The 19,185-nt window shown below is 41.4% G+C and overlaps 1 protein-coding gene across 3 annotated transcripts in view; it reads left to right on the forward strand.

Annotated features, from left to right (window-relative positions):
* Gpc6 (glypican 6) overlaps positions 1-19,185 on the forward strand; it is a 1,054,610-nt gene that overhangs the window by 253,316 nt on the left and 782,109 nt on the right. For all 3 annotated transcript variants that reach the window (XM_006518929.4, NM_001079844.2, NM_011821.3), the window contains exon 2: positions 8,427-8,585. In XM_006518929.4, the coding sequence (XP_006518992.1) occupies positions 8,427-8,585 (159 nt within the window). The remainder of the gene's footprint in view (positions 1-8,426; positions 8,586-19,185) is intronic.

Genomic DNA, 19,185 nt, shown 5'->3' on the forward strand with positions numbered 1-19,185 from the left:
CATGTAGAGGAGTGGTAGGCCTTTCCTGGTAGCACACTGACCTTGCGGACTCAGTTCAGATGAGGTAACAGGAGTGGCCTTGCCTGGCCAATTTTATTGTGGCCTTAGAGTAATCATGTTGGAGACTGGAGTTCTGTGGGGTGGTTTGGGGTCAATAGGAGAGTGCCAGCACCAGAGTGACTTCTGAAGATCCTGGGAGGCTCCTTTTTCTTATTACCTAACCCAGTCTCTCCCTCCAGCACATCCCAGAACAACTTCAGAAGTGTATTATGAAATATTTAAAACGTATGGAAAATGTAACAGTGATGTGATGCAATGTAGCTATTTCTAAAAACTTTTGCTCCTCCTAGGGAGCGATGAACCTGAATTGGATGCTTTTTATTCTCAAGAGTGATAGGTTCCCGCCCTTTTTTTAGTTAGAAAATTATGTGTAGTTTCAATGGTCTCATACCATCTTGGAAGTCACATAAATTCTACCTTTAATATGTAAACTTGGTCTGAAACTCTCTTTGTCCTGTTCTGACTCAATGTCACAGGGTATGGTGATACCAAAAGGGGGCTTCCCTTTCTCTGAAGAGAAAGGAAGGGGGTAATGAGGAGAAAGAACTTGTAAGGGTAAAAGTAAGAGGAGAGGAAGTAAATAAAGAAATAGATAGATAGATAGATAGATAGATAGATAGATAGATAGATGATAGATAGATAGATAGATAGATAGATAGATAGATAGATAGATAGATAGATGTTGGGAGCCGCGCCCACATTCGCCGTTACAAGATGGCGCTGACAGCTGTGTTCTAAGTGGTAAACAAATAATCTGCGCATGTGCCGAGGGTGGTTCTTCACTCCATGTGCTCTGCCTTCCCCGTGACGTCAACTCGGCCGATGGGCTGCAGCCAATCAGGGAGTGACACGTCCTAGGCGAGGGATAACTCTCCTAAAATAGGGACGGGGTTTCGTTTTCTCTCTTGCTTCTTGCGCTCTTGCTTCTTGCACTCTGGCTCCTGAAGATGTAAGCAATAAAGCTTTGCCGCAGAAGATTCTGGTCTGTTGCGTCTTTCCTGGCCGGTCGTGAGAACGCGTCTAATAACAATTGGTGCCGAATTCCGGGACGAGAAAAAACTCGGGACTGGCGCAAGGAAGATCCCTCATTCCAGAACCAGAACTGCGGGTCGCGGTAATAAAGGTTCCCGTAAAGCAGACTGTTAAGAAGGATTCAACTGTATGAATTCAGAACTTTTCAGCTGGGGAACGAGAGTACCAGTGAGTACAGCTTTACGAGGTAAGTCTGATCTTGAACTTTCTAAGGAAATTCAAGACAGTCTATCAGAAGTAAAGTGGAAAATGGCTTTACAAGTTATGTTTGGCCTTGAATTTTTTCTAGTGTTAGAAGCCCTTTTGTTCCTTTTCACATGTTATCAAGTGGTTAAGGCAGGGCGGATTCTAGATGAAATTCAGGACAAGCTATCAGAAGTAAAGTGGGGAGAGAGAGTAGGAACAAAGAGAAAATATGGTACACAAAATAAGTATACAGGCCTTTCCAAGGGTCTTGAACCCGAGGAAAAGTTAAGGTTAGGTAGGAATACCTGGAGAGAGATTAGAAGAAAAAGAGGAAAAAGGGAAAAGAAGAAAGATCAATTAGCGGAGGTCTCTAGGAAAAGGAGCCTGTGCTCATCGCTGGATGGGCTCGGGGAGCCAGCTCTTAGTAGCTCTGAAGCAGATGAAGAATTCTCCTCTGAAGAAACAGACTGGGAGGAAGAAGCAGCTCATTATGAGAAAAAAGGGTACCAGCCAGGTAAAGTGCTAGCTAATCAGTTAAGGAAGCCAAAAGCGGCTGGCGAAGGCCAGTTTGCTGATTGGCCTCAGGGCAGTCGGCTTCAAGGTCCGCCCTATGCGGAGTCCCCGCCCTGCGTAGTGCGTCAGCCCTGCGCAGAGAGGCAATGCGCAGAGAGGCAGTGCGCAGACTCATTCATTCCCAGAGAGGAACAAAGGAAAATACAACAGGCATTTCCAGTCTTTGAAGGAGCCGAGGGTGGGCGTGTCCACGCTCCGGTAGAATACTTACAAATTAAAGAAATTGCCGAGTCGGTCCGTAAATACGGAACCAATGCTAATTTTACCTTGGTGCAGTTAGACAGGCTCGCCGGCATGGCACTAACTCCTGCTGACTGGCAAACGGTTGTAAAAGCCGCTCTCCCTAGTATGGGCAAATATATGGAATGGAGAGCTCTTTGGCATGAAGCTGCACAAGCGCAGGCCCGAGCAAACGCAGCTGCTTTGACTCCAGAGCAGAGAGATTGGACTTTTGACTTGTTAACGGGTCAGGGAGCTTATTCTGCTGATCAGACAAACTACCATTGGGGAGCTTATGCCCAGATTTCTTCCACGGCTATTAGGGCCTGGAAGGCGCTCTCTCGAGCAGGTGAAACCACTGGGCAGTTGACAAAGATAATCCAGGGACCTCAGGAATCCTTCTCAGATTTTGTGGCCAGAATGACAGAGGCAGCAGAGCGTATTTTTGGAGAGTCAGAGCAAGCTGCGCCTCTGATAGAACAGCTAATCTATGAGCAAGCCACAAAGGAGTGCCGAGCGGCCATAGCCCCAAGAAAGAACAAAGGCTTACAAGACTGGCTCAGGGTCTGTCGAGAGCTTGGGGGACCTCTCACCAATGCAGGCTTAGCGGCCGCCATCCTCCAATCTCAGAACCGCTCCATGAGCAGAAATAATCAGAGGACATGTTTTAACTGCGGAAAGCCTGGGCATTTTAAGAAAGATTGCAGAGCTCCAGATAAACAGGGAGGGACTCTCACTCTTTGCTCTAAGTGTGGCAAGGGTTATCATAGAGCTGACCAGTGTCGCTCTGTGAGGGATATAAAGGGCAGAATCCTTCCCCCACCTGATAGTCAATCAACTGATGTGCCAAAAAACGGGTCATCGGGCCCTCGGTCCCAGGGCCCTCAAAGATATGGGAACCGGTTTGTCAGGACCCAGGAAGCAGTCAGAGAGGCGACCCAGGAAGACCCACAAGGGTGGACCTGCGTGCCGCCTCCGACTTCCTATTAATGCCTCAAATGAGTATTCAGCCGGTGCCAGTGGAGCCTATACCATCCTTGCCCCCGGGAACCATGGGCCTTATTCTCGGCCGGGGTTCACTCACCTTGCAGGGCTTAGTAGTCCACCCTGGAGTTATGGATTGTCAACATTCCCCTGAAATACAGGTCCTGTGCTCAAGCCCTAAAGGCGTTTTTTCTATTAGTAAAGGAGATAGGATAGCTCAGCTGCTGCTCCTCCCTGATAATACCAGGGAGAAATTTGCAGGACCTGAGATAAAGAAAATGGGCTCCTCAGGAAATGATTCTGCCTATTTGGTTGTATCTTTAAATGATAGACCTAAGCTCTGCCTTAAGATTAATGGAAAAGAGTTTGAAGGCATCCTTGATACCGGAGCAGATAAAAGTATAATTTCTACACATTGGTGGCCCAAAGCATGGCCCACCACAGAGTCATCTCATTCATTACAGGGCCTAGGATATCAATCATGTCCCACTATAAGCTCCGTTGCCTTGACGTGGGAATCCTCTGAAGGACAGCAAGGGAAATTCATACCTTATGTGCTCCCACTCCCGGTTAACCTCTGGGGAAGGGATATTATGCAGCATTTGGGCCTTATTTTGTCCAATGAAAACGCCCCATCAGGAGGGTATTCAACTAAAGCAAAAAATATCATGGCAAAGATGGGTTATAAAGAAGGAAAAGGGTTAGGACATCAAGAACAGGGAAGGATAGAGCCCATCTCACCTAATGGAAACCAAGACAGACAGGGTCTGGGTTTTCCTTAGCGGCCATTGGGGCAGCACGACCCATACCATGGAAAACAGGGGACCCAGTGTGGGTTCCTCAATGGCACCTATCCTCTGAAAAACTAGAAGCTGTGATTCAACTGGTAGAGGAACAATTAAAATTAGGCCATATTGAACCCTCTACCTCACCTTGGAATACTCCAATTTTTGTAATTAAGAAAAAGTCAGGAAAGTGGAGACTGCTCCATGACCTCAGAGCCATTAATGAGCAAATGAACTTATTTGGCCCAGTACAGAGGGGTCTCCCTGTACTTTCCGCCTTACCACGTGGCTGGAATTTAATTATTATAGATATTAAAGATTGTTTCTTTTCTATACCTTTGTGTCCAAGGGATAGGCCCAGATTTGCCTTTACCATCCCCTCTATTAATCACATGGAACCTGATAAGAGGTATCAATGGAAGGTCTTACCACAGGGAATGTCCAATAGTCCTACTATGTGTCAACTTTATGTACAAGAAGCTCTTTTGCCAGTGAGGGAACAATTCCCCTCTTTAATTTTGCTCCTTTACATGGATGACATCCTCCTGTGCCATAAAGACCTTACCATGCTACAAAAGGCATATCCTTTTCTACTTAAAACTTTAAGTCAGTGGGGTTTACAGATAGCCACAGAAAAGGTCCAAATTTCTGATACAGGACAATTCTTGGGCTCTGTGGTGTCCCCAGATAAGATTGTGCCCCAAAAGGTAGAGATAAGAAGAGATCACCTCCATACCTTAAATGATTTTCAAAAGCTGTTGGGAGATATTAATTGGCTCAGACCTTTTTTAAAGATTCCTTCCGCTGAGTTAAGGCCTTTGTTTAGTATTTTAGAAGGAGATCCTCATATCTCCTCCCCTAGGACTCTTACTCTAGCTGCTAACCAGGCCTTACAAAAGGTGGAAAAAGCCTTACAGAATGCACAATTACAACGTATTGAGGATTCGCAGCCTTTCAGTTTGTGTGTCTTTAAGACAGCACAATTGCCAACTGCAGTTTTGTGGCAGAATGGGCCATTGTTGTGGATCCATCCAAACGTATCCCCAGCTAAAATAATAGATTGGTATCCTGATGCAATTGCACAGCTTGCCCTTAAAGGCCTAAAAGCAGCAATCACCCACTTTGGGCAAAGTCCATATCTTTTAATTGTACCTTATACCGCTGCACAGGTTCAAACCTTGGCAGCCACATCTAATGATTGGGCAGTTTTAGTTACCTCCTTTTCAGGAAAAATAGATAACCATTATCCAAAACATCCAATCTTACAGTTTGCCCAAAATCAATCTGTTGTGTTTCCACAAATAACAGTAAGAAACCCACTTAAAAATGGGATTGTGGTATATACTGATGGATCAAAAACTGGCATAGGTGCCTATGTGGCTAATGGTAAAGTGGTATCCAAACAGTATAATGAAATTTCACCTCAAGTGGTAGAATGTTTAGTGGTTTTAGAAGTTTTAAAAACCTTTTTAGAACCCCTTAATATTGTGTCAGATTCCTGTTATGTGGTTAATGCAGTAAATCTTTTAGAAGTGGCTGGAGTGATTAAGCCTTCCAGTAGAGTTGCCAATATTTTTCAGCAGATACAATTAGTTTTGTTATCTAGAAGATCTCCTGTTTATATTACTCATGTTAGAGCCCACTCAGGCCTACCTGGCCCCATGGCTCTGGGAAATGATTTGGCAGATAAGGCCACTAAAGTGGTGGCTGCTGCCCTATCATCCCCGGTAGAGGCTGCAAGAAATTTTCATAACAATTTTCATGTGACGGCTGAAACATTACGCAGTCGTTTCTCCTTGACAAGAAAAGAAGCCCGTGACATTGTTACTCAATGTCAAAGCTGCTGTGAGTTCTTGCCAGTTCCTCATGTGGGAATTAACCCACGTGGTATTCGACCTCTACAGGTCTGGCAAATGGATGTTACACATGTTTCTTCCTTTGGAAAACTTCAATATCTCCATGTGTCCATTGACACATGTTCTGGCATCATGTTTGCTTCTCCGTTAACTGGAGAAAAAGCCTCACATGTGATTCAACATTGTCTTGAGGCATGGAGTGCTTGGGGGAAACCCAAACTCCTTAAGACTGATAATGGACCAGCTTATACGTCTCAAAAATTCCAACAGTTCTGCCGTCAGATGGACGTGACCCACCTGACTGGACTTCCATACAACCCTCAAGGACAGGGTATTGTTGAGCGTGCGCATCGCACCCTCAAAACCTATCTTATAAAACAGAAGAGGGGAATTGCAGCCTCGGTGACTACAGTCATAGATAAACAGGCCTCAGCTAATGTCAAGATACAGAGAGGTCTCATGCTGGTTAATCAACTCATAGATCTTGTCCAGATACAACTAGATGTATTATGACAAATAACTCAGCTGGGATGTAAACAAAAGTTTCCGGGATTGTGTGTTACTTCCATTCAGTATGTTAAATTTACTAGGGCAGCTAATTTGTCAAAAAGTCTTTTTCAGTATATGTTACAGAATTGGACGGCTGAATTTGAACAGATCCTTCGGGAATTGAGACTTCAGGTCAACTCCACGCGCTTGGACCTGTCCCTGACCAAAGGATTACCCAATTGGATCTCCTCAGCATTTTCCTTCTTTAAAAAATGGGTGGGATTAATATTATTTGGAGATACACTTTGCTGTGGATTAGTGTTGCTTCTTTGATTGGTCTGTAAGCTTAAGGCCCAAACTAGGAGAGACAAGGTGGTTATTGCCCAGGCGCTTGCAGGACTAGAACATGGAGCTTCCCCTGATATATCTATGCTTAGGCAATAGGTCGCTGGCCACTCAGCTCTTATATCCCATGAGGCTAGTCTCATTGCACGGGATAGAGTGAGTGTGCTTCAGCAGCCCGAGAGAGTTGCACGGCTAAGCACTGCAATGGAGAGGCTCTGCGGCATATATGAGCCTATTCTAGGGAGACATGTCATCTTTCATGAAGGTTCAGTGTCCTAGTTCCCTTCCCCCAGGCAAAACGACACGGGAGCAGGTCAGGGTTGCTCTGGGTAAAAGCCTGTGAGCCTAAGAGCTAATCCTGTACATGGCTCCTTTACCTACACACTGGGGATTTGACCTCTATCTCCACTCTCATTAATATGGGTGGCCTATTTGCTCTTATTAAAAGGAAAGGGGGAGATGTTGGGAGCCGCGCCCACATTCGCCGTTACAAGATGGCGCTGACAGCTGTGTTCTAAGTGGTAAACAAATAATCTGCGCATGTGCCGAGGGTGGTTCTTCACTCCATGTGCTCTGCCTTCCCCGTGACGTCAACTCGGCCGATGGGCTGCAGCCAATCAGGGAGTGACACGTCCTAGGCGAGGGATAACTCTCCTAAAATAGGGACGGGGTTTCGTTTTCTCTCTTGCTTCTTGCGCTCTTGCTTCTTGCACTCTGGCTCCTGAAGATGTAAGCAATAAAGCTTTGCCGCAGAAGATTCTGGTCTGTTGCGTCTTTCCTGGCCGGTCGTGAGAACGCGTCTAATAACAGATAGATAGATAGATAGATAGATAGATAGATAGATAGATAGATAGATAGATAGATAGATAGATAGATAGATATTTAATAAATATATAAGTTTGGGAAAACATGCCACCCCAGTCATATTTCATAAGGATTGTGGGAGTGTAGACACTCTACATTTCACAATGGACTGCAAACAACTTTTATTTATCCTGTTGTCATCACTTGTAAATTCAATTGTCATTGCATTAAGTGCTGAATTCATTTGATGTCTGACTTGGACATCTGGGTATGAATTTCGTTTTTACAGCAGGAAGTGTTGAGACCGTTTTCCTCCTTCCATCTAGACTTTGTGATTGAACCTTTTCTGATAAACCATGCCACTGATGTAGAAGTAATGTCAAAGCAAAGTCAAAGAAGTGACCCAGCATCAAGCTGACTCATTAAGCACTAGACTCTATCCCTTTAATTGTAGGTTTCAGTACAATACAAGAATCAGTTAAACCCATCAGTAGCTTTTCCCTTCCAGGACAGATTCTATCTGACAAAAGTGCTAACTGAAGAATGTGTGGCACAGGAGACCACCATTAAAAGCACTCTCCCTCTCTCACTTCTGTATTCCTACATACAGCTAGGAAAGCACACACAAGTATCTATAGCACCCTCTCTTGTCCCCACTGCCTAACAGATTTTGTTCATGGGACTCAGTGCCATTCACCTCCTTGACATTTCCAAAGACAAGCTTAAAATTCTCTGATAACTCTTCTTGTCACTTGGTGTCATTTGGTACATTTTGAATAAAAGCAGGAAGGAAAACAAAACGAAAAATTAAAGAAATGTTTAAAAATTACCAAAAAAGGTGTTTTGAGAGCTTCCTCATACCTGCAGTTAGTTATGTGATGAGAACAGAGAGCAAATATTAAAATATTAGGTTTGACTCAAGGTTCATGGGCCTTGGGGTTGGTCAGGACACAGATGCTCATGTCCAGAGTGTGTGCAGGCAGATGGCTGGGGAGGGAAATGGACAGGTGCTCCCAGGACTTGAATCAAATCTCCCAAATCTATCTGAAGTCCTTGCCATTTTGCAGTGACGTCTCCTTTCTTCTCAATGCAGGGGAGCACTTACGCATCTGCCCTCAGGAATATACCTGCTGCACCACAGAAATGGAAGACAAGCTGAGTCAACAGAGTAAACTGGAGTTTGAAAACCTTGTAGAAGAGACAAGCCACTTTGTGAGGACCACGTTTGTGTCGAGGCACAAGAAATTTGATGGTAGGCAAAGCTGGGTTCTCTTCACTGTGATGTGTTCATGCGATGTTTTGATCTATTAGGAAAAAACATTTTTTAGAGAGAGGTTTCTTCAGGGTTTCAGTTCCTTCTCAAACATGGACCACATTGTCTGTGTTTAGGAAAGGCACGGACATTCTAGAAAGCGTACTAATTTATAATGATGTCATTCGATGACACTCTGCGTGAAGAAAGCTGTTTTGTGTTAGTCTCCTGCTTGGGAGATTGCTCAGCAAAATGCAGGTCACTATTTCATTCTTTTGGTGATCCTGGTTTAAGGTTTCTTTTAGTTTAACTTATCTTCCGTTTTTCCAGTGGGAAGTTACATTGAAATGTCTTGTCACTTGCAAGTATTTGCACTGCTGTATCCTTATTAAGAGGACAGACTCTTGGGAATGGCAGTGACAGGGTCTCTTTCTCTAAGTGTTTCCCATGAAGTAGTGTAGCCCACCCCGTACACTCTGTACAGCAGGCAGTGTGGTGCATTTCATAAAGGTTTTCAACCCTCTTTTCATTTCCAGATCATAAGTAAGCAGATTTGATTTCATATTTCAAGCAATATTTTTGGAATAGAAACACAAAGTGTGAAAACAATTACGCGTATAATTTCTGCTTGAATTTCTAAGGAGGAACTCGAATAATATTCCAATACCGGCTGAATTTTAACAAAAACTTCAATAGCTGAAGGGTATGTTTACGGATGGAGTGGTAAAGAAATGTATGTATTATGCTCTCAATCATTGTGAACCAAATGTGCAACGTGTTCAAGGCCTCCTCCCTCCCCATTGCACGTGTTCACTGGCCCAAGGTCAACAGATCATTCACTTCACTCTCTTCACTCAGAGCACCACAGATCCAGTTAGGAAAGAATTTCTTTTTCTATAGTAGGTAAATCCGTTTATTTTATGGCTGCATTTCACATGATTATAACACCGTTGCTTTTTAAATTGCTTCTCCAAGTTGTAAAACGATGGGTGTACATGGATGAACTAATGATACATGGAGGAACTAATGATGGTGTGAATTTTCCATACTGCTGATGTTTTATCTTCTCTGTAAGAGTGTTCCAGCACCTTCCTGCTCTTCATCTTACCTTATGCGAAACACTATCCATCATAGATGTGAAAGCAACTCCTTATTTAAGTGTGATGCTGAGAATGTTTTCACTGGAGTCCAACAAGGGAGTACTCGGCCCTTGATTGACAGATTACACGTCCAGTGGCACTCACGACTCACCAGTTTGCATTGAGACATCTTGTCCTTCACTGCAGAGAGCAGCCGAGTGAAACCTGCTCTTGCTGCTTTCATCTTGTGTTTGGAAACTAATTCTATGCATTTCCAAAGCTGTCTTTCTTAAGTTTGCCTCTCATTCTAGAATTCAGAGCCTTGAATGTTTGTTTCTCAGAAGAAAAATAGTAGATTGCGACTAGCTTCATGAAAGGTTTGGTGTGTCTTCTACAGAGTAGGGAAGTCATTCAACAAGTCCAAGCCAGACACTTCTGACATTTTATCAGTTAATCTTATATCTCATTTGTTTTAACTAACAAATCTCCCTCCCTTTTTAAAAGAGTGAGTTTTAAAATGAGTTACTGTAGGTAGGGATCTGTTGTCAACTCGTTAGACAAGGGCATGGATTTTTGACAGGAGTATATCTGACATAGTTGGTGAGGAAGTCTTTAGCAAGACCCTTCTCTGTTGCACTTCTATGAGACTGTCATAAGAGACAAGCTAAGATATTTTTGTAGCAATATGTCAATTTCATGAGACTTTTAAAGGGAATAGAAATGTAATCTTCTAGATGTCTTCTTCCAGAGTTTAGTCTTGAAAAAAATATATATGTATATATGTATGATAATTCCAGCAATAATTTCTTCCTTTCCTTCACTCTAATTCTGTTATATGATTATATGACCTACCTTATTAGACCATAAAGGTGATCCTGCTAGTGAACCTTCAAAAGCAATGGGACATGCAGAGAAACTTTGGGCATAGTGCAAGCTAGACAAGTGCCTGTACCACTGAGCTATAAACCAGGCCTCTATCCCCCACACCCTCTCTTTTTTCATCTAACCCTCTTCTCTCCTTCCCCCTACTTCCCTCCCTCTCTTCTCCTTCTTTCCTTCCTTCCTTTTTTTGAAAAGTCACTCCCTTGCGGCATTTCCTGGTGACTATAAGTGGCTGTGACCACAGAAAAACTATCTTGCTAGAATCAACTGTGGGACGTAAGTAACCTTTTGGGTTTTATTTTCTTGCATAAGAGGCAGTATTGCTGTCAACAGCTTAGAGTTTAGTTTTAGAGATTTTCAGTTTGGTGAGGTCTTTGCATTATTATTGAAATCTGGAATCCAAACATTCCATTGGTATTTCGACCACCTTCACAGTTACAGCAAACATACCTTTGAGAGAAACAAACGATTCATTTAAATCTGAGAACACTGCTACCTGTGCTTATTAAGGATAGCAACAAGTTCAGGTGCATGCGGTGGTCTATATGATCCAATCCTTAGTGCATTAATCAACATGTTAATTAGTCTCTTCTTGCTGGCTTCTGCTTTTATTAGAAATGTTTTGTTCCAAATTTGCTCCCACCCCTATCCTGACTGGTGAATCTGTAGAAATTTTAAACAGCATAAGCCTCATACTATTTTGGCCTTGTGTATATTTTTCTCAGTTTTTACTTAATATTTTGAGTAATATTTAGAAGAGCTATTGTGTAAAATCCTAAATGTTTACTACATAATGGGAATATATGACTACATTTGAATTTTTCCGCATGTTTCCAAACCATCAACTTTTGCTTCTCATTCCAAAAGCCTAATACTTAAAAGACAGGGATTGGCAAGATGGATGTTGGAATGTATAGAAACTGTGTTCTTTAGCAGAGAGTTATCTGGGTACTTAGTTTTCTTTAGGAATGAAAATCACTTCAAAGCCCCTTTGGAAGTAGGTAGAGCTGTTCTCAGCATGCATTGTCAGACTAGCTTTCTTGTTGCTCTCCATAAGGTGAAGTTGTACAGAGGAACCAGCCAGGGGCACTCACAACTTTGTCCCCTTACTTCTGACCGCTGTCTGAAGCACACCTGAGAAGTTGGGGATCAAGCCACATGGTTATGTACACTTGGAAAGAATGAGAGGGTCACCCTTGTGCACTCGCTCATGTTGGAAGAGTTCTGTGTTTATTGACCACTGGTCCTGTCAAATTAGCATCTTTGTCTAAGTCTTCACTGTTTTTATGCCCCTTGTCTTTATGCTATGTGTTAGGAGCCCCTTCGGGAGTCTGCTTAGGGTGGTAACTGTAACCAGAGGCAGCACAGGGCTTCATCCTTCACACTGTAAAAGATTTACCCCGTTTGTCAGGGATAAGTTGCAACACAAAACCCACACATCCATCAAGTGGCAGAGTCAATATTCTATCCTAAGCTAAGCATGCCCTCTTGTTTACTGTCCTCTGTCTTATACCATAATCCAGTCTCCATATGTGTTGACATGTCATGGTCAAACAAGTAGCTATGCTTTTGTCTCCCTGCCTATCATGTCCAGATTATAATGAGGAAGAAGCAGAAATGGTTGCAGGAAAGAAAAGGACTCAGAGATATTTTTAATCCTGAAGATTAAAAAAAAAAAAAGAAAGAAAATTACTCAGCTAAATATAGTTCAACTCCCTGAAGATCTGGAGCCTTCAGAGGGGAGGGGCCTTGCCAAGTTTCCATCAAGGAGCAGGAAATGAATATTGTAACCTGATACCTACATCAGTCTTAAAAATAGCCGTGTTGTAGGCAATCAATATTTAGTTTATTTGTTTTAAGTATACACTGACAAACCTTTCCTGATGCTTCCTTAACAAAAACGATTGCAATAATTGCACACTAAGCATCTACCCACATGGAAAAGGTAGCCACAAGATTCAGTTGACTGTTGTTCCAAAGTTTAAAAGAATAAAAAACCAACTTTCCTGATGCAGTGGAGGCCAGTTGTGTATACTCCTTAGCTTATGTAGCCGGGTAGATTCTATCATGGGGTAGGCCGTTGAACCCTTTCTCGAGATTGCCTGTGGAACACAGATTATTTCCATGCTTAAATGAATATGGCTTTCCTTTATATTTATTCAATATGAAATTTACCTACAATTTGATCTTTCTATGAAGGTTTTTTAATTGTTGTTGATCTTGTTGAACTTTCTTCTTGATCTTATTATTGGACTTTGCTTCCTAATTCTTAATTTATATATTTTAATGATATACATTTGCCCAGAATTTTGGCCACAAGTACATTTTTTAAAAAGCAAACTAAAAACAGAACACTAATTTCCCTTCTTATGCAGAATGTATACTGTGTTAACGCCCTTAGAATACCCATTTCACTGAAAGCAGACCTTATTTATGTGCAGAGGTGTAGTGTTATCACAGTGCAAGCCTGCTCATACTTACTTTTAAAATAGTTTCTCATTATATACCACATAGACGACAGTAATGTAATAACTTCTTTAAAATATAGTCTAATTTCTCAGAGAAAGCACCTACATGAAAGAATAAAAAGGGGGTCCATATGGTGATAGACTCTTCCTTATTTTCCATCATATGGGTCATAATGTACGTGTCTGGCAGAGTATACATGTATAATTTCTATTTGAAAAGCTTTCTCTGCAGATGGACAACTCTTAGGCAAGTGTGGCTTATATAGAAAAATGACTAGTAATAACTAAAATGTGTTCATTGCTGTAGTATTTCATCTTGAAAGAGATATAAATATTAAATGGAAATTAAAAGCAGGTTTGTCTGGTTATGATCATGCACACTTGAAATGCCATAGTGTGGAGATAGAGGCAGGAAGGTAGGAATTCAAGGCCAGTCTCAAATACATAAGAATGAACAAAACAGAATGAAAATGAAAACACAGAAATGACCTGCATCCTAGAACAGAGTACCTTGCAATAAGGAGAAAGTACTGTGCTCTCCTCCATAGAAGTACCGCGATAGACTTCTTAGAGGAACGGACTGTCAATATCCTTAAATGATGGCTTAAGACTGTAATAATCAAAGGAATTGCAGAGAGCACAGGGCTCCAGAGAATTCATGTGCAAGTCCACACACATTTTGATAGCATAGTTGCTACTGCTTTCTCTCCAGCTAGCATTACGTATGAGCATCTGCCATCTACCTACTTCTTTAGGTTGGTATCCTGATTTAGATAGAAATGTCTTATTCTTTATATCAGCCTTCTAGTGTTTTGCAACAACCACATAATTTTAGGGAATAGACAAGAAGTGTCTAATTTTCTTTAATAATTGGATCCATTTTATATACTTGATATCATTTGGGGAGCAGCACTCAAGCTTGCCCCCTCTTTGTTTCTTGGTGAAGCTTGGAGGTAGACAAAAAGTTGGAGTGAGGTATCCATTGGAGGTTTAAGTGAAGCCGATGCATTTTGGCTCGGGTTATGTCAGCTAAACTGAACCTCACAGTCTTCATCATTGCCACTAACAATGGAGCAGATGATCAATTACACTCATCTACAGAGATGGAGAGAGGAAAAAGATTTTCTCTATATCCCTCTCTACTGTCACTCTCAAATGTTCCCTATTGCTCACTGCAAACCATAGTCTACTCCTTTATAGGACTGCCTTCCATTGCATACCAAGGCACAATGAAGAATACCTGTATAGCATCGTATACATTCACACACTGTCCCTTTTTCCAAGACGTTGCTGCAAAAAGACAAAGGTGTAATGGCTCCACCTCTTGTAATACTTATTCCTTCTCCCACTGTGTCATCTATTGTGTTCATGAGGGCTAGAATGCTCACCATCATACAAAGTAGTTAGCCGGATGCCTCCTTTACGTTTCGTGGGTCACCACAACAGTGACAGGTGCTCCAGCTGCAGCATAATAGTCTTCTTGAGGTCAGAATGTGTTTGGTGGGGTTTAATCATAGGAATGTTTTTTCCATCACTTAGAAAGTAATCTGGTAGCTGGGATGTGGTGACGCACGCCTTGAATCCCAGCACTTGGGAGGCAGAGGCAGGCAGATTTCTGAGTTCAAGGCCAGCCTGGTCTACAGAGTGAGTTCCAGGACAGCCAAAGGTACACAGAGAAACCCTGTCTCAAAAAACATTTTTAATTTTAATTTTAATTAAAAGATTTGCTGAATAGACAAATACTAATCTTGAGACTTCTGAGAATGTCCATGCATAGCTTTCCTGTGATTTGATCCCTACTTAATGGTTTAATTAAATACTAATAACTTGAAATTGGGAAGGAAACTTTGATGTAAGGAAAAAACAGGGGCTATATATCTTTGAAGAAATAGTCATCTATCATCTATCAGTCTGTCTGTCTGTCTGTCTAGCTAGCTATCATCTATCTATAAATCAATCATCTCTCTTCCTACCTACCTACCTACCTACCTACCTACCTATGTATCATCTATCTATCTCTCATCTACCATCATCTATCACTTCTCTAAAAGGAGTCATAATGTAGCTGACTACAGAAATGGGCTCTGTTAGACTCTCCTCCATAGTATTTAGCTATGAAATCCCTTATAATTTTTCTTTTACGTACTATTCTTTTTAAAATATGATCCTTTTAAGTCTAATCTCATTAAGTATATGAATTTTGTTTCCCTTTTTTTATTTTATCTTCCCATACTTGACTTAAAGTAGGGCATAATTAATAGTGCTGTAGTGTTGTCTCCCTGTGGCACTAACCTGTGTAGACTCAAGGGCACATACTGGCTAGATGAATTGTTTAAAGTCCTATAATAAATATGACAGAAGAAAATAGGGAGCCTTGAATTCTAGTTATCTATTAACTCTTACCATCCATAAACTTGGAAACTCAGTGGCACTTGTTCCACATAATTTAATGGAGCTAATTTTGAATTCCCAAAAATAAAGGTCGACCTCTCCTGGGGTAATCACCAGAGTTCAAGTTTAAAAGCCAGGTACTGTGTGTTACTGGAATCTCCATGGTGGGGAGACAGAGGTAGGCTGAGTCCTAGGGCTTACTGGCCAGCAGACCTAAACTTATACATGAGCAGCAGGCCAGATATAGACTCTGCCCCACCCCAACATGGACAGTTTCTGAGGAATAATAGCTGAAGCTAAACCTTCATCTCCCAGTTCCCATGGCCACCTGCCTGTCTATCATCTTCTGCATTTCCTGTTGCTCACGTACAGAAATCTTTAGATAACCTTCTAACACTTCAGATCATGGGCACCAAACTTCCTAAGCAATGTGCAGAAAGCATGAAGCTTACCACTGGGCTCTATCTTTTATTATCTGTTGGTGGCCTACTTTCCAAGTCACACAACTAATATAAATAAATGTAATTTCAATAATTAGTTCATCATCTGATTTAGAAAAATGTATTTTGAGTTTCTATGTTTCATAGGGATGCTTTACACATGTCAGGCCTCTCAGTTTGTAAAATGATTTGCCAAGTTGAAAATTCTTCTCATGATAGTTATCACATTTCAATTCACAAGCAAGTACATGTTGTAATCACGATATTTCCTGTGTCTGATTTTGTTAAACATTCATTCATTTCAGAAGTTTTGTAAACAAATTTCCTCCATGACATCATATGCAAATTTATAGGGCAAAGCATCATGGTTAAATACTCCAGCAAGCAGCTCGGGTGGGGACAGAGCTGAGGGTCACTGCTCAATGTGTGCAATTAGTGAAAGTTTCTCAGCAAGCAGATTAGCTCCACAACTGACTTAATGTATAGATCACTGGGGATGGATGAATACAAACAATTTCCTGCACTCAGGTTTTCAGATCGTTGCAAATCTCAATTCATACTAGAGGAACATGAATATTCAGTGACTTCGCATTTATAGTGTTTACTAAATACTTATTGATTCTCCATAATTGTATTTAAAACAACTTTAAATTTGTATTCAAAATGCCCGTTTCTTAGAGGCTTTATTTGTTTATTCACTAGGTATTATGAATAGAGAAATACTTAATGACACGATGCAATCTTGGCATGCTGCCCCAGTTGAAGGAGAGAGATCCATCTTCAAATATCATTTGTCCTAAGGCTCACTCACTGAGTTGAGTTTGAACTGAGCTTATTTATGCCACCTTTTAATAATCCAAGATATTAACATTCTTTACAACAAGTGTCATTCAATGACTCCTGCACACATGAATGGCTTTCTTGCCAGTGACTAATGTATTTCTTCATTTCATGGCCTGCAGGGATAATAGCAGAACTATTGGTGGCCATGCCCCTCAGTCCCCAGCCCCCAGCCCCAGCCACGTGGTAGGGTGACCCTATATGCTTTTCCCCTTTGGTGGGGTGACTATATATATATATATATATATATATATATATATATATATATATATTGCTCATTTCCTTTTGTCACATCAGTTAGACACTTTGAAAGGATTGTTCTCTTATGTAAAATTGTATTTGCTTTAAATTCATAGAAACAATAGCAATATCTGTTCTTTCTCTGGCAAAATGATGCTTGATGCTCGATACTCAGCACCGCACTATAATTCTCTGTGCTCAGAGCAGAAAGTTCTCTGTGAACTGAGTGGAAAGGTCGGCTGTTTGTCCTCCCCCGATGTAAAACCTCAAGTGTGACTTTATTCTCAGCCCTCCTTGCCCGTTGGTTTCATGTCAAAACTTGTTCTTCACATATTTCAGAAGCAGTGGAGAAACGCACCGTCATTGTCGTGTAGTTTAAGTTTACATGCAATGTTTTCTTTTTAAGTTATATAATGAAATAGAGGATTTTCCGGTAACCTTTAAAAGGCTAAATAAGTTGAGCTGTGATGATTAATGACCTTTTTTGTCTTCATAAACATTTCCTTGCCATTTAAACAAGCATCTGCACATGAAATAAACTATCTTGCCAGTGAGCCAACGTTCTTTTATTTATTTATTTATTAGATATTTTCTTTATATACATTTCAAATGGTATCCCGAAAAGTCACCTATACCCTCCCCCCCGCCCTGCTTCCCTCCCTACCCACTCCCACTTATTGGCCCTGGCATTCCCCTGTACTGAGTCATATAAAGTTTGCAATGCTAAGGGGCCTCTCTTCCCAGTGATGGCCAAGTAGGCCATCTTCTGCTACATAAGCAGCTAGAGACATGAGCTCTGGGGGGGAGGGGGTACTGGTTAGTTCATATTGTTGTTCCACCTATAGGGTTGCAGACCCCTTCAGCTCCTTGGGTGCTTTCTCTAGCTTCTCCATTGGGGGCCCTGTGTTCCATCCTATAGATGAATGTGAGCATCTACTTCTGTATTTGCCAGGCAATGGCATAGCCTCATACGAGACAGCCAAACCAGGGTCCCTTCATCAAAATCTTGCTGGTATATGCAATAGTGTCTGGGTTTGGTGGCTGATTATGGGATGGATCCCCGGGTGGGGTAGTCTCTGGATAGTCCATCCTTTCATCTTAGCTCCAAACTTTGTCTCTGTAACTCCTTTCATGGGTATTTTGTTTCCTATTCTAAGGAGGAATTTTCAACACTAAACAAAGAAGTTGATTTTCCCCTTACACTAGGTGATAAGGTCCTCAATTTCAATGTTATAATTAAATTCTTCCACTGGAATAATAAGCTTTGCAAAAATAGCACACCTTATAAGAATAAAAAGGAATGCATTTCTCTTAAAAACAGTTTCAAGACATTGATAACCATTTATATAATTGGCTATTTAACATTTCATGTAGGATAAACCACTATATATTTTTGAAAATAAACTTGCAATTCTTATTCTGGTGGAATTTTTTTTTATGTTTTCCTTGGGGAAATAAAAATATATACGGTCTTCCATACATTCTGTATTTCTCATAGGCTAATATAGCTGATCTTTGGAAGTAGAGTTGAATATGCAAGAGGTGATTTTTTTTTCTGAGTGTTTTTGAAATATACTCAGTCTAATGGAGGATCATGTGTAGAGTGCTAAGCAGTGCAGGGTGTTCATTAGCTACAACTTATAAAGGCCCTGGAGTTTGTTTTTCCCATCCTCTCATTGGAGATAGTTGCATGGTTTTCAATTAAAATCTCCATTTACATCCAGCTGGCAAAGTAAGCATCCTTTTTACCAATAGAGAGCAAAGGTCACTGACTCCCGCTTGAACAGATGGTTAAAATATATGCCCTTCCCTTCACTGTGCTGATACCTTTGAGCCACCCCGAGCAGGCCTAGGGAGCAGATTCTGAAGGGTGAAATCGCATGTGGACTTTCACCTTATTTACTGATGTAGCATCGGTAGCTGTTGGTCCAGATGCTGTAGCGGCTGTTGCTTTGTGGATTGGGATTCAGGAGCAGCTGTTGTGCTTTGCTAGAGTGTCTTTCCGAAATTCAAAATTTAATAGCCTGAGACTCTAGTCACTGAAAGCTATGCTGAAAGTTAATTTGCTGAATCCAAGTTTATTTTCTTGCCTCAGCTATGGTTTTTGATGGAGCCTCTAGTGAAGAAAATACTAAATTGGTGCCTTAGAGGTCCAAGAGGCTAAGACTGTAATGGCTACAGGACAGGCATGAGGTTTGCAGTCTAATGACTTAGCTGGGTTTGAATGGTCGCAGGTTTAAGTCCATATGCTGCAGTAAAT

The sequence above is a fragment of the Mus musculus genome, chromosome 14 (genome assembly GCF_000001635.26).
Source record: "Mus musculus strain C57BL/6J chromosome 14, GRCm38.p6 C57BL/6J".
Taxonomy (NCBI): Eukaryota; Metazoa; Chordata; class Mammalia; order Rodentia; family Muridae; genus Mus; species Mus musculus.